Here is a 15,496-nt window from a genome sequence, read left to right on the forward strand (position 1 = left end):
AGGATGTTTTAGTGTAGATCATTCATATTTCCTTGCTAGTAGAGTGAGCATAAAGCATCTTCTGAGTTGGCCACTGAGTAGTTGAACCTTAGGCATTTCCCCCCCGAAAGGTGTTCGAGGAAATGCCCGAGACAACTCTTCTTAGCTTTTAGCATACTTTGCCAAAGACATTTGTTGTTAGAGGTGCTAAGATAGCCATTGGACTTGCTAGTTATGATTGCTTTCATATTATTCAACCAAAGACATTTGATGTTTGAATTGTGTTAAGTAAATGAACATTCATCTAGACATAGAGTTTGTTTAGGATTGTGTCCAAGCTTAAGGTTAATAGATTGATTGATCGTTTGCCATCTTTAGTTCGAAACTTGATCACCCGAGGTCTAATCCCTATATCCATGAGTTCTCTTTTCCAATAGTTAAGAAAGTATCATTTAGTTATTTCTTTTAATTAGTCATAGTTTAAAAACCCATCTAAATCATTGGTTGCACTTAGATTAAGTGATACTTGCATTCTCGGTGCTTTGATATCTCTCAGAACTGGTTCGACAATCATTTATACTACAGCATTTGTCTTAGGAGCCTTGAAAACTCCTAACATCAAATTGGCGCCGTTGCCAATTTCTGAGTAGATTTAAACATTGAGATTTAGTCAATTGCTTGAGACTAAGTCATTTTTATTTTCTTTTGTTACTGACTCTTCTTCACCTCCCTTTAATCTACAGGTGTATGAACTTGCGGAGCAGGGGTCCATCAAACCTAGTTCCAAGAGCAGCAGACATCAGAGCTTTAGAGAGAGAGTGTGCTAGAAAGAGAAGAGAAGAAGAACATCAGGCTCAATTGCAGAGACTGAACACTGACATGGGAGACGTTCATCAAGAAGATGCAGGCGTCAATGGCGCTAACAACAATGGTCCACCTAACCAACAGCGAGCAGCTCGGCCCATTGGCACTTACGACCGTCCAAACATTCATGGTCATCGATTGGGAATCCGAGCACCCGCTGTGGCAGCCAACAACTTTGAGATCAAGTCAGGACTCCTCAACGTGATCGAGAACAACAAGTATCATGGCTTGGCTCTAGAGGATCCATTTGATCACTTGGACAGGTTCGACAGCTACTGTGGGTTGTCAAAAACCAATGGTGTCTCCGAAGATGCCTTAAAGCTCAAGCTATTCCCTTTCTCTTTAGGGGATAAAGCACGTCAGTGGGAGAAGTCTCTACCAAGCGACTCCATCACCACTTGGGATGACTGCAAGAAAGCATTCTTGGAGAAGTTCTTCTCTACTTCAAGAACTGCTAAGCTGAGAAACGAGATCTCCAGCTTTCAACAGAAGGGCTTGGAAGGTTTCAGTGAAGCCTGGGAAAGATTCAAGGGGTACCAAGCTCAATGCCCACACCATGGTTTCTCTAAAGAGAGCTTGCTGAGCACATTCTACCGTGGTGCTCTTCCTAAGTACAGGGCCAGACTGGATACAGCTAGTAATGGATTCTTCTTGGGGAGAACTGAGGAGGATGCAGAGGAGCTGGTTGACAACATGGTTAAGAGTGATGCAGTCTACAGTGGAGACCACGACAGAGGCAGTAGATCTGATGATAAGCAAACGAGGAAGGAGTTGAAAGCTCTACAAGATAAGATAGACATCCTCCTTGCTGATAAAGCTACCCAAGAGCAGCTGCACTTTGTTGGCAACCCAACCCAAGAGACACCAGCTGTTGTCCATGAAGTTGAAGGTTTGGAAGGTCAGGAAGAGCTGTGTTTCATCAACAACAATGGTAGCTGGTACAAGAAAGAGCCCAACTTTCAGTACAACAACTACCAACAGAAATCCTATTCCAACAACCAACAGAGTGGTTACCAGCCTCGAAACAATCAGCAAGGCAGCTATCAACCACAGCAAAACCCTCCTCCTGGTTTCAACAACAAAGGCAACAATTCTTCCCAACAACAATCTAATCCCTCTACCTCCACCCCTCAAGTCAGCAGCACTGATGCTCTACTGAAACAAATCCTGGAATCTCAAACAAGAAGTGAGAAGCATGTTGGCTATGAGTTGAAGAATCTTCACTCAAAGATTGATGGGAGCTACAATGAGCTCAACAACAAGTTCAGAGCTTTGGAGAACCAGTTTGCTGCCATGAACACTCAACAAAATCGCCAACAAGGTTCTCTACCTGGAAAGTCTGAGCAAAACCCCAAGGAAACCATGAAAGCTATCACTCTCAGGAGTGGTAAGGAGTTACCTCAGAGAGCTCTCACCAAGGATGCTGAGAAACAAAGTGAGGGGGTTGCCATCACCATAGATGATGAAGTGGTGATTGTTGATGAGAAGATCAATGACGAGATCTTGGAAAAGATAGTGGAAGCCAAAGGAAAAGGAAAGGTTGGAGAAGAGAAGAAAACAGTTAAAGATGGTGAAGTTGTCACTCCTGCAAGTGAAAGTTCTTTTGTTCCTCCTGCCTATGAACCTAAGCTTCCATTCCCAGGTCGATTCAAGAGGCAGTTGCTAGAGAAGTACAAAGCTCTGTTTGACAAGCAAATGAGTGAAGTCCAGGTCACAATGCCCATTATTGATGCTTTCATGCTGATTCCTCAGTACAGTAAGTTCCTAAAAGATGCTGTAGCTGCAAAGAAGAAAGAGATGGAGGGCATGGTGATTCTCACTCATGAGTGCAGTGCTATCATTCAGAGGCTGGTCATACCAAAGAAGCTAGAAGATCCAGGATGCTTCACATTACCTTGTGCTCTTGGGCCTATGGTATTCGATAGGTGTCTCTGCGATTTGGGAGCTAGTGTCAGCTTGATGCCCCTATCTGTTGCTAAGAAGCTCGGTTTCACTCAGTACAAGAAGTGTAGACTTTCTCTGGTATTGGCTGATCGTTCAGTTAAGTACCCTGTGGGTATCTTAGAGGACCTCCCAGTGATGGTTGGAAATTATGAGATCCCTACAGACTTTGTAGTGCTTGAAATGGGTGAAGAAGCTCAAGACCCTTTAATCCTTGGAAGGCCTTTCTTAGCCACAGCTGGAGCCATTGTTAATGTGAAAGAAGGCAAGATTGATCTCCATCTGGGTAAAGGGCACGTTCTCCATTTCGACATCAAGGAGGTAATGAGGAGGCCAACAGTTCAAGGGCAGGTGTTCTACATTGAAGAGATGGACGCCCTTGCTGATGAAATCCTTGAAGAGTTGTCACTAGAGGACCCTCTACAGCATGCTTTGACTGTAGAGAAAGAGGCTGAGGTGGTTGAGAACCTGGAGAGTACTGCCTATGGGATGATGCTGGATTCACACCAGGGGTTTTTCAGTGAGGATCAGTACGAGGAGCTTCCCCAGATGGTTCACCAAGAAGTCTCAGTCACTCAACAAGAGGACAACCAGCAAGATGACTGGAGTGAACTTAAGGCACCTAAAGTGGAGCTTAAACCTCTTCCCCATGGTGTAAGGTATGCATTTCTTGGTCCTAATGAAACTTACCCTGTCATTGTGAGTAGTGAACTTACTGAAAGTGAGCTATCTGAACTTTTGAGAACACTTAAAAGATTTAGAAAGGCAATAGGTTACTCACTAGATGACATCAAGGGGATATCACCCTCTCTGTGCATGCATAGGATACATCTTGAGGATGAATCAATGACTTCTATCGAGCATCAAAGAAGGTTAAATCCTAACCTGAAGGATGTTGTAAAGAAAGAGATTCTTAAACTCCTAGATGCTGGTGTTATTTACCCTATCTCAGATTCTAAATGGGTATCACCTGTGCATGTTGTACCAAAGAAAGGTGGTATCACTGTGATTAAGAATGACAAGGATGAATTGATACCAACAAGAACCATCACAGGTCATAGAATGTGCATTGATTACCGAAAACTAAACTCTGCATCTAGAAAGGATCATTTTCCATTACCATTTATTGATCAGATGCTTGAGAGACTTGCAAATCACCCATTCTATTGTTTCCTTGATGGGTATTCAGGATTTTTCCAAATCCCCATACATCCCAATGATCAAGAGAAAACGACATTCACATGTCCCTATGGTACCTTTGCATATCGAAGGATGCCATTTGGTCTATGTAATGCTCCAGCCACCTTTCAAAGGTGCATGATGTCAATTTTCTCTGATCTGATTGAGGATGTTGTGGAGGTATTTATGGATGATTTCTCTGTCTATGGATCTTCGTTTTCTGCTTGTTTGTCAAATTTGTGCAGGGTCCTACAGAGATGTGAAGACACCAACCTTGTGCTGAATTGGGAGAAGTGTCACTTCATGGTCAAGGAAGGGATTGTGCTAGGACACAAGATTTCAGAGAAGGGGATTGAGGTGGATAAAGCCAAAATCGATGTTATGGTTGGTCTGCCTCCACCAAAGACAGTGAAAGACATCCGGAGTTTTCTTGGCCATGCTGGATTCTACAGGAGGTTCATCAAGGATTTCTCCTTGATAACTAGACCTTTGACCAGGCTGCTGTGCAAGGAAGCTACCTTCAGTTTTGATGTGGAATGCCTACAAGCTTTCAAGAAGCTAAAAGGTGAACTCGTTAGTGCCCCAATTGTCCAGCCACCTGATTGGGATTTTCCTTTTGAGATCATGTGTGACGCCAGTGACTATGCTGTGGGAGCTGTTTTGGGGCAGAAGAAAGATGGCAAAACCCATGTGATCTACTATGCCAGCCAAACCCTCAATGATGCTCAGATGAGGTATGCCACAACAGAGAAAGAGATGCTGGCAATTGTTTTTGCCTTTGAGAAGTTCAGGAGCTACTTGGTTGGGTCTAAAGTCATTGTCTACACCGATCATGCTGCCTTGAGACACCTTTTGGCCAAGAAGGATGCAAAACCCAGGCTTTTGAGGTGGATCCTTTTGCTCCAAGAGTTTGATATGGAAATCAAAGACAAACCCGGAGTTGAGAATGGAGTAGCTGATCATTTGTCCAGGTTGAGGGTAGAGTCTGGTATCCCTATTGACGAAGGACTTCCTGAGGAGCAGATCATGGCTATCGAAGCAGTGATAGCAGTCTGTGAGACTGGTAGGAAGCTGGAAGAAGTCCAAGCAACAGAGGAGAAAGAACCTTGGTATGCCGATTTAGTGAACTACCTAGCCACAGGAAGAGAACCTCTGAATCTTGTGGGCTATGCCAAGAAGAAGTTCTATAAGGATGTGAAAAGATACTACTGGGATGAGCCCTACCTCTACATTCTCTGCAAGGATCAGCTTTATAGGAGAGTGGTTGCAAATGAGGAGATTGATGGGATCCTTGCACAGTGTCATGGATCATCCTATGGAGGTCACTTTGCCACCTTCAAAACAGTTGCAAAAGTATTACAAGCTGGATTCTGGTGGCCACATATGTTCAAGGATACACAAGACTTTGTTTCGAAGTGTGATTCTTGCCAAAGAAGAGGAAACATCACCAAGAGGAATGAGATGCCTCAAAATCCAATCCTTGAAGTTGAAGTGTTTGATGTCTGGGGTATTGACTTCATGGGACCATTTCCATCATCTTTTGGCAACAAATATATCCTTGTGGCTGTTGATTATGTCTCCAAATGGGTGGAAGCCATTGCAAGCCCCACCAATGATGCTAGAGTTGTAATCAAGATGTTCAAGAGCATCATCTTCCCAAGGTTTGGAGTTCCAAGAGTTGTAATCAGTGATGGAGGTTCCCACTTCATTAACAAACTGCTTGAGGGACTTCTCAAGAAGAACGGTGTGAAGCACAAGGTGGCAACTCCTTATCATCCCCAAACAAGTGGCCAAGTTGAGATTTCTAACAGGGAGATCAAATCTATTCTGGAGAAGATTGTGGGGATTACAAGGAAGGATTGGTCCAATAAGCTTGACGATGCACTTTGGGCTTATAGGACAGCGTACAAGACACCACTGGGCACCACACCTTTCAACCTAGTGTATGGGAAAGCTTGCCATCTGCCAGTGGAGCTTGAGTACAAGGCACTATGGGCAATAAAGTTGCTGAACTTTGACATCAAGAGTGCCAAGGAGAAAAGGCTCTTTCAGCTACACGAGCTTGATGAGATAAGAATGGATGCTTTTGAGAACTCAAGAATCTACAAGGAGAAGACTAAGGCTTTCCATGACAAGAATATCCTGAAGAGAGAGTTTAAAGAAGGAGATCAAGTTCTTCTCTACAACTCTAGGCTGAAGTTGTTTCCAGGAAAGCTTAAGTCAAGGTGGTCCGGTCCTTTCAAAGTCAAGGAGGTTAGGCCATATGGAGCAATAGTTTTGTGGAGCACTGATGGAAGAGACTTCACAGTCAATGGACAAAGGGTTAAGCTCTACATGGCTACTGCACCAGAGGAAGATGGGGTTTCAACTCCACTGTCTGATCCTACCCCGGCCTAATCTAAAAGGAGGCAAAGTCAAGCTCGGGACTTAAAACAAGCTCACTTGGGAGGAAGTCCCATGCGTATCCTTGTATATATTGCATTGGTATTTTCATTTTTCATCTTATTGCATAAAAAAAAAAAAAAGAGAGAAGTTGTGTGCAGGTGCTTGATCGGTTCAGTTTTGAGCAGGAGTCGTGCGTGGGAGCGAGGTCTCACAGCGACACCTCAAGGTCGCTCCAGCTGGGAGCGAGGTTTCGAGAGCGACACTCCAAGGTCGCTCGCGTTTTCGTCGCCGGATCAAGAAAAAATCGCCTTAGAGCGAGGTCTCGGAGCGAGGTCGAAAGGTCGCTCCAGATGGGAGCGACGTTATGGGAGCGACACCTCGGAGTCGCTCGCGGTTTCGACGAAACGGAGCTCAAAAACTGACCCGGAGCGACGTCCTAGAGCGACACCTTGAAGTCGCTCCAGCTCAGAGCGAGGTTTCTAGAGCGACCTCCAAGGTCGCTCGCGGTTTAGTCGAAACACGACGCGAGGAAACGACTCGGGAGCGACCTCTCCCAGCGACACCCTCACGTCGCTCCCGAACCGGTCCAGGTAAGTTTCCTAACTCTAAACCCCGGTTTAATTCAAGTAAACCGACCCTAACCACCCTAGACCGAACCGGACGACCCTAAACCTACCCCAACCCCCGCGACTCCATCTCTATCACTCTCCCCTCCTCTCACAAACTCACAAACTCTCTCAAACTCACCCACACCAAAATTCCCAAAACCTTCTCAATTCTCACCCAAATCAACTAGTTCTTGTTTCTAAATCCAAGCTTTCGCCCCTGTAGTCTATTCTTCACTACCCATTCACCATTTCCTTTCATCCAGAGCAAGGTATTGAGTTTTTAAATTCAAATTCGTAGGTCCATGAACCCTAGAATTTGAAAGTCGAAATTTGGTCCTTTTCTTGCTAGATTGTGGTGAAATAGACTAGGGAAAGTTTATCTATCAAGTTGGGTTGTTGAATTAATGGTGAAATTGAGTTTAAATTGCACTTTGGCAAAATTAGGGTTCATGGATTTGGGGGTTTTCGAATTTGATCTTAATTGGGTGTGTTTGTGGGTGGACTAGATGCGTTAAGATGTTACATTGTTGCATTGTGTTGAACTTGAGTTTAAACTGAAAAATTCACCTGTTAAGTTCACTTTTGCAAAATTTTCACTTGCAAAGTCTTGCTTTTCTTTACTTCCATCTACTTATCCCTTTCCAAGTTTGTAATTTTTCAGGTGAAAATGGTTAAGAAGACAAAGGGAAGGTTGGAAGCTGAGAGGCAAGAAGCCGAAAGTCAAGAGTTTGCACTAAGAGGAAAAGCTTTAACCAGCGAGCCAACTGGCTCAGGGACGCAGAGGACTGTGCGACAGCAGACGTTGGCTGCAAGGAAATCGAAAGAACACGAGAAGAGGGCAGGGAAAAGTGTACCAGTTCCCACCCATGAGGAAGGTGAAACTGAGAGTGAAGATGAGCCGGCACCTACGAAGAAAGCCAAGATGTCAAAGGGCAAAGGGGTTGCTGTTGATCGAGACAGAGCGAAAACTCCATCTGTGGAGGAGCTATATGATCATTTGAAGAATGGAGTCACTTGGGCTCCAACCAGGTTTGCCGACCTCGATTTGCTGAAGGAGTTGGGTCTAGAGTCTGATATTGAGGCGATGCTGGGACATTTGAAGATGCCAAAACTCCTCACCATGGCTTATCCTTTCTACAAGGATGTCACTTGTCAGTTCCTATCCTCTCTTGTGGTCACTTACCACGACACGGCGCATGTGAGACAAGGATGGGGAAAAATCAGGTTCAAGGTCAATGGAAGAGAATACAACATGAACTTCAAGGACATTGGGAGGGTCATGGGGTTCCAAGACCTAGAAGACCACTCACTTCCCAAGTGTGAGAACCTCCCCACAGAGCTCTGGAAGTTGATCACTGGAAACAAGCACTCTACCGGGGCGGACAAGAACTCACACATCCGACACCCGTCTGTACGCTACCTCCACAGATTGCTAGTCCATGCTTTTTACCCACGGAAGCAAGCTGGTACGGTTACTGAGGAAGACATGCGACTGCTCTGTCCGGCTATCCGTCCCTACGCTCAACCTGGAGTGTTACCCCTTCCCAGCACTGACATCTATGCTACCTTTGGGATGGTCAGTTTCTTTGTGGGCCGTCTCGAGCACTACAGAGACTGGGCGTGGTACACCACTGATTCGCGCCCAAAGATGGGGATAGGCGGAATGATCACACCACTGCTCCAATTTCTGAATGTTCCCTTGGGAAAGGACGCAGCGGGGCCTAGGTTCATTGATGGCACCTACTTGAGGATTGCCACCTATTTCAGTGGGATGTATGGGAAGGACTACGTCTACCACTACTACTTGCAGGGCAAGCCAGTCGAGGTGGTTCTTCCAAACCGGAACCTGACGAGTTTAGAGATACCTGGAGCTGTCAGCTTCAACATTCCCCAGGAGTACTTTCTCGGAGAACACGGGCCTCTCGATCCAATTCAAGCAGCTCCATCAAGGAAAAGGAGTGTCCCTACGCAACCTGATTCGCCTGTTGCAGACACATCTGAGCATATCTATGGACCTCCGCGCTACTACTTCAAGCCCCATGACGGAGTCCTTCCCCCTGGAGCTCTCCGTGATGCTCATGACCACATTGGTCGTCTCCAGAGGTGGAACAAAGCTCAGGACAGAACGATAGAAAAGCTGAAGGATAAGTGCAAGGCGCTCAGCAAGACTGTGAAGAAGCAGGCAAAGACTTCAGCCAAGTTCATGAAGAAAGTAGCTGATGTCTTAACTAGGGGAGGAATAGCTGGATGTAGCTCAGCCGATTTCGCTTTCGCGAACACCTCAAACCCCCAGCCTCCACCCCCGCCTGATGCTCTTGGCTTCCCCCTCACTGCTGCGCAGCTTCAGCGTAAGTGGAGGAACCCACCCACTCAACCTTCCACTTCCGGCAACAAATCCCCATCCCTCGCTTCTTCAGACAGTGAGGACGAGATTGACGAGGTTGAGAGCCAACCATGGTATGGAGGCTCCGGTTCAGCATCCGGTGGTTACTACACCACCTTCCCTCCTGACGACGACGATGCTGGGGCATCTGCCCCCACCTACTATCCATAGGAGGTACTTCTTTCTCTCCCTTGTATATACCATTTCATTTTTGCATATTAGTTTTCTTCTCGGTATCTCTCTCTTTCCTTGACCACACAGAGACTGTGTATCTCAAGTTTGAGGGAGGTACCAAGCATTTGATCATGTTTGCTTTGATTGTGTTTCATTTGAGTCATGCATTGCACACCTATTTGCATAAAAAAAAAAGATTTTTCATTTAGTTTGCATCATTTGCACCATTAGGAGAGTCTAGAGCATATAGGTTGCATTCACTTGCATTGGGAGCAATGATTTTAAATGCCTTGTAAAGAACACTACGTTGCACCTGAGTAGCCATGCACCTCTCGAAAAGACTTGTATGTTTCGAGCCTTGAAAACTCTTCTTGAAACTTGTTGATTGTAGAAACTCAGTCTTTGAAGCCAGCTACAACCTTATTTGAACTGAATGAACTTAATGCTTCTTGCTTAGGGTCTCTTGTGTACTGAGTCATGGCTATACACACTTGAGTTGTCACATCTTTTATGCCATTCTTTTTGACAAACTCTAGTGGTAGACCACTCCCAAAACCTTTCCTTCCTTTTAAGCTTTCATTGTTTGATGAGTGAGGCCTTCTTCGGAAAGTTTTACATGTGCATAATGTTGAGAGTATCGGGAACGACAATGCTTGATCTTCATTTTTGCTGGATTGGACACTCTATTGTCTAGCTATAGGTGGGAGGGTGAGCGTTGTAATCATGATTTGGGAGAAATAAAAAGGATAGATTCTTGTGCTCAAGTGAATTGATTTATTGGGATAAGTAGAGAACCTCCAGCTCTAGTTTTGAAAAGTCTTGGCCCCCAACCTAAAAAAAAAAAAAAAAGGGGGGGCTAGCAAAGTTGTTAGGAGCTGAGAGACATTTTGAGGTTGTGAAAAATCCCTTATAGATTTCAAGGAAAAAGAGCTGATGTTTTTAGAATCTTTTGGTGAGAGGTGTGAGTTGGGTTTGACATTTGAGAGTGAATGTGTAACTTATATGTTTGGGAAAAGGGTAGAACAATGGAGATTGAGCATTGTATGCATGAGTTGGTCCCTTTCTTAGATATATTATGTGCAATGTCAAGGCTACTTGTTTTGAGAGTAAACCACCTTAAAGATCATATGTTTTGAACCTCTTGAATCACTTGAATAAAAGCCTTCCCTTACCCAACCAAATGACTTGGACCAACTGACCATTTGCAAGAATTCACTTGATATCTTATGCTTAATGAATGTGAGAGTTGGCAGATTTGAATGTGTGGATGCTTGATGATGAGTGTAGGGACAAAAGGAGTTGAGATAGGCCTAGAGAAGCTAGAGTGTAATAAGAGAGTGGGCTAATTGTGTTTGCTAGTGGTGTTTCTTTTGGCTATGAGCTCCCACCTTCAACCTCTCTCCCTATGAGTTCTAGAAAGTTCACTTGTGGACAAGTAAAGAACAAGTTTGGGGGAGTTGATATCTTGCATATTTCTATTGTTTTATCCATTCATCCATGTGCATTTTGATCATATAGATTAGGATTTAGCCATGTTTAGGTTGCATTTTGCATACATGAGTCCTTATCAGGTATTGGAGTACCACATGGAGTTCTTGGAGACACTTGGAGGCATTTGGAGCTCAAAAATGAGTGTTTAGAGTGGTCATTGGGCGAGCAAGGCATGGGAGCGACCAGTCTGGAGCGACACCACCAAGTCGCTCTGATCACCCTACTGGAGCGACCTAACCAGAGCGACAGGGAGAAGTCGCTCGCGGTTTCATCACTCGGAGACGCGAGAACGAGCCCGGAGCGACCTCTCGGAGCGACACAGCGAGGTCGCTCCAGCTGGGAGCGACGTTATGGGAGCGACAGGGAGAAGTCGCTCGCGGTTTCATCACCCGGAGACGCGAGAACGAACCCGGAGCGACCTCTCGCAGCGACACAGCGAGGTCGCTCCCGAAGCCTAGAGCGACTTGTCGGAGCGACGGGCTGAGGTCGCTGCGCGTTTTATTTCTACTCGAACTTGTGATTTCTCAAGGGCCTTTTGGTCATTTCATTATGCACGTTTTTATTTTCTAAACCTATGTTTTAATACTCTAGGAGCCACCAAGAGGGGGATCATCTTTGTTCTTAGAAAAACCACCAAAAACCTTTGGAAAGTCATCTCTTTGAATCAATTGATCAGTTTATTATTGAGAATTCTGTGTTCTTATCTATTTCCTGTGTTTCTCTACATGATTAATCTGAAATCCAACATGGGTTTAAGAGGAATCATGGAGATTAGTGAGTAATCACCTTTTGAATTCATGGGTTAGGGAGATTGAGGGTGATTAGGTTAGAACTAGGATGTTTTAGTGTAGATCATTCATATTTCCTTGCTAGTAGAGTGAGCATAAAGCATCTTCTGAGTTGGCCACTGAGTAGTTGAACCTTAGGCATTTCCCCCCCGAAAGGTGTTCGAGGAAATGCCCGAGACAACTCTTCTTAGCTTTTAGCATACTTTGCCAAAGACATTTGTTGTTAGAGGTGCTAAGATAGCCATTGGACTTGCTAGTTATGATTGCTTTCATATTATTCAACCAAAGACATTTGATGTTTGAATTGTGTTAAGTAAATGAACATTCATCTAGACATAGAGTTTGTTTAGGATTGTGTCCAAGCTTAAGGTTAATAGATTGATTGATCGTTTGCCATCTTTAGTTCGAAACTTGATCACCCGAGGTCTAATCCCTATATCCATGAGTTCTCTTTTCCAATAGTTAAGAAAGTATCATTTAGTTATTTCTTTTAATTAGTCATAGTTTAAAAACCCATCTAAATCATTGGTTGCACTTAGATTAAGTGATACTTGCATTCTCGGTGCTTTGATATCTCTCAGAACTGGTTCGACAATCATTTATACTACAGCATTTGTCTTAGGAGCCTTGAAAACTCCTAACATCACATAGCATACATCAAACTTCCTACAGCACTAGCGTAAGGAACACGTGACATATAATTGATTTCCCCTTCAGACATTTCATCACTCATGGTAGGATGAAAATTTGCAGCACATGGAATATCGATAGGCTTAACATTTAGCATCCCGAATCTTGTCAAGACCTTTTCAATGGAGGCCTTTTGTGACAAAAACAGCTTCTTCTTCGTTCTATCCCTAAAGATCTCCATTCCTAGAATCTTCCTCGCAGCACCCAAATCTTTCATCTCAAACTCAGAACTCGGTAGTTTTTTCAGCTTCTGAACATAACACTTCTTCTTGGCAGCTATCAGCATGTCGTCTACATACAGCACCAGGTAGATATATGACTCATCCTCCACCTTGCTCATGTAGACACAACAGTCATAAAGACTCCTGTCGTAGCCCAACTTGACCATATAGCTGTCAAACCTCTTGTACCACTGTCTAGGAGACTGCTTAAGTCCATACAGCGACTTCCTCAACTTGCACACATGATCTTCTTTACCAGGAAATAGAAAACCCTCAGGCTGAGTCATATAGATCTCCTCCTCAAGCTCTCCATGAAGAAAAGCAGTCTTCACATCAAGTTGCTCCAACTCCAGATCCTGACGTGCTACTATCGCCAATAGCACTCTGATAGAGGTGTGTCTGACCATGGGTGAGAATATCTCATTGTAGTCCACTCCTTCTCTTTGACTGAAACCTCTAGCAACAACTCGAGATTTATACTTGACTCTCTCTTCTGGTGACTGACATTCTTTTAGCTTATAAATCCACTTGCAAGTCACAACTTTTCTCCCAGGTGGTAGTGTGACCAGATCCCATGTGTGATTCTTTTCATGAGATTCCATCTCATCTCCCATTGAAGCAAACCATTTCTCAGATGCATAACTTGAAATGGCTTCTCTGTAAGTAGACGGCTCGTAAGTGTCCACTTCCTCTGCAACCTGTAGTGCATAACCCACCATATCTTCAAACCGATATCTCTCTGGTGGCCTAACATCACCTCTCCTTGGTCTGTCTTTAGCAATACTGCGTTTTTCAGACCCAATACGTTGATTTCCAGAATTTGAAAATTGAGGCTGCTCATCAGACGTCGATCGCTCGCTCTCTTCCTGAGGATCGATCGATCTCGTGTTGTCTGACATCGATCGGAGATCTCTGCTATCGCCCAATCCTGTGTCTGGCGTAGATTGATCGCTCCCTGACGCTGGATCGGTTGATCCTGGGTAGTTTGACTGCACTTCCTGCAGCTCCTCCTGCTTGTCAACATCCTCTTGCTCTGCTTCTGAAATGGACTCAGCTGAAACTTTGAACATAGAACTCTCATCAAACACAACGTTCCTGCTCATAACAACCCGTTTCTCAGATGGAGACCAAACTCTGTATCCCTTTACACCATCTCCATAGCCCATAAACACTCCCTTCTTCGCTCTTGGTTCCAGCTTTCCTTCATTAACATGATAGTAAACCGTGCAACCAAAGACTCTCATAATAGAATAATCAGCAGATCTGCCTGACCAGACCTCATTAGGTATTCGACACTCGATCCCTGTATGCGGTCCAAGATTGATCAAATAACAAGCCGTGTTCACTGCCTCAGCCCAAAACCTCTTCTCTAAACCAGCATTAGAAAGCATGCACCTCGCTCTCTCCAGCAATGTCTGGTTCATTCTCTCTGCTACACCATTCTGTTGTGGTGTATACCTGATTGTATGATGCCTAGCAATCCCTGCATCCTTACAAAATTGATTGAACTCTGTTGAACAGAATTCCAGACCATTATCAGTACGAAGCCTCTTAATCTTCTTCTCAGTTTGATTCTCCACCAGTATCTTCCACTCCTTGAAGCTGTTGAAAGCTTCACTTTTGTGCTTCATGAATATTATCCAAGTCTTCCTCGAATAGTCATCAATCATGGACACAAAATACCTGTGACCCTTCAGCGACTCCACCTTGGAGGGACCCCAACAATCTGAATGGATGTAATCCAACGTGCCTTTTGTTTTATGAACAACCTTAGGAAACTTCTTTCTGTGCAGCTTCCCAAACACACAGTGCTCACAGAACTCAAGGCTCTTGGTCTTATGACAACAAAGAAGATCATGCTTCGACAGAATCTGCATCCCACGCTCGCCCATATGTCCAAGCCTCATATGCCACAACTTGTCCATGTCTTCCTTGCGAACCTCTGGAGATGCAACATTTGTTGAACTTGAAACCGTAGAACCTTCCAGCAAATACAAAGTACCATGAATGAAACCTCTGAGAATCACATTTGAACCTCTGCAGACACTCAGAACTCCATCTCCACCTGAATACTTGAAACCTTTGCTATCCAAAAGACTAACTGAGATCAAGTTCTTGGACATAGATGGAACATGTCTAACTCCAGTCAATGTGCAGACTCTATCATCATGTGTCCTGAGCTTAATAGAACCGATTCCTGCAATATCGCAAGCAAAGTCATTCGCCATCTTGATCTTGCCATCAGTCACCGCCTCATAGTCTGAGAACCATTCTCTCCTTGGACACATATGATAATATGCGCATGTGTCCAGGACCCACACATCTCTAGGATGTGTTTTTCCATGAGCAACCAGCGCAATATCTTCATCAGATTTAGCCTCATTCTCGGCTACCGCAGCGGAACCAGTCTGCATCTTCTTCATAGGACAATCAGATTTCCAATGTCCTTTTTCTTTGCAGTAATTGCAAATATCAGTTGTTTTAGGATCCTTTGAAAACGACCTTTTGTCTTTCGACTTCTTGCATTTTCCAAAGTTCTTTCCACCACCTACAAACAACCCAGAAGCTTGGTCGTCTGTACCAGAACAAGATGCCTTGTGTCGCAACTCCCTGCTATGAAGTGCTGACCTGTATTCCTCCAAACTCACTGTATCCTTACTCCCTATGAATGACTGAACAAAGTTCTCATTGGAGTTTTGTAGTGATACCAACAAAATCAGTGCTGCATCTTCATCTTCCACCTTAACATCAATATTCCTCAGATCCAACAAGATGGAATTTAGACTGTCAAGA

The 15,496-nt window shown here is 44.4% G+C and overlaps 1 protein-coding gene and 1 non-coding gene across 2 annotated transcripts; one reads left to right on the forward strand and one right to left on the reverse strand.

Moving 5' to 3' along the window:
- Window positions 1-1,299: 1,299 nt before the first annotated feature.
- Window positions 1,300-1,406, reverse strand: LOC125584700. The gene has a single exon (XR_007321609.1). It is a non-coding gene; the product is annotated as a small nucleolar RNA R71 (small nucleolar RNA).
- A 79-nt stretch (window positions 1,407-1,485) lies between these two features.
- LOC125583296 lies at window positions 1,486-8,933 on the forward strand. Its single transcript, XM_048749942.1, has 5 exons — window positions 1,486-3,811; window positions 4,778-5,124; window positions 7,618-8,037; window positions 8,098-8,422; window positions 8,851-8,933. The coding sequence occupies exons 1-5, from the start codon at window positions 1,537-1,539 to the stop codon at window positions 8,931-8,933; spliced, it is 3,450 nt and encodes a 1,149-aa protein (XP_048605899.1). The 5' UTR covers window positions 1,486-1,536.
- Window positions 8,934-15,496: the final 6,563 nt, after the last annotated feature.

Source organism: Brassica napus, chromosome C3 (assembly GCF_020379485.1).
Source record: "Brassica napus cultivar Da-Ae chromosome C3, Da-Ae, whole genome shotgun sequence".
NCBI lineage: Eukaryota > Viridiplantae > Streptophyta > Magnoliopsida > Brassicales > Brassicaceae > Brassica > Brassica napus.

Bases quoted from the DNA above. Each gene is read 5' to 3' on its own strand.
- LOC125583296 (XM_048749942.1), top strand. From the start codon at position 1,537: ATGGTTAAGAGTGATGCAGTCTACAGTGGAGACCACGACAGAGGCAGT. The intron at 3,812-4,777 runs AATTGATACCAA...TTGGGTCTAAAG, and splicing joins GATTAAGAATGACAAGGATG to TCATTGTCTACACCGATCAT. The intron at 8,038-8,097 runs GCGATGCTGGGA...CCTTTCTACAAG, and splicing joins GTCTAGAGTCTGATATTGAG to GATGTCACTTGTCAGTTCCT.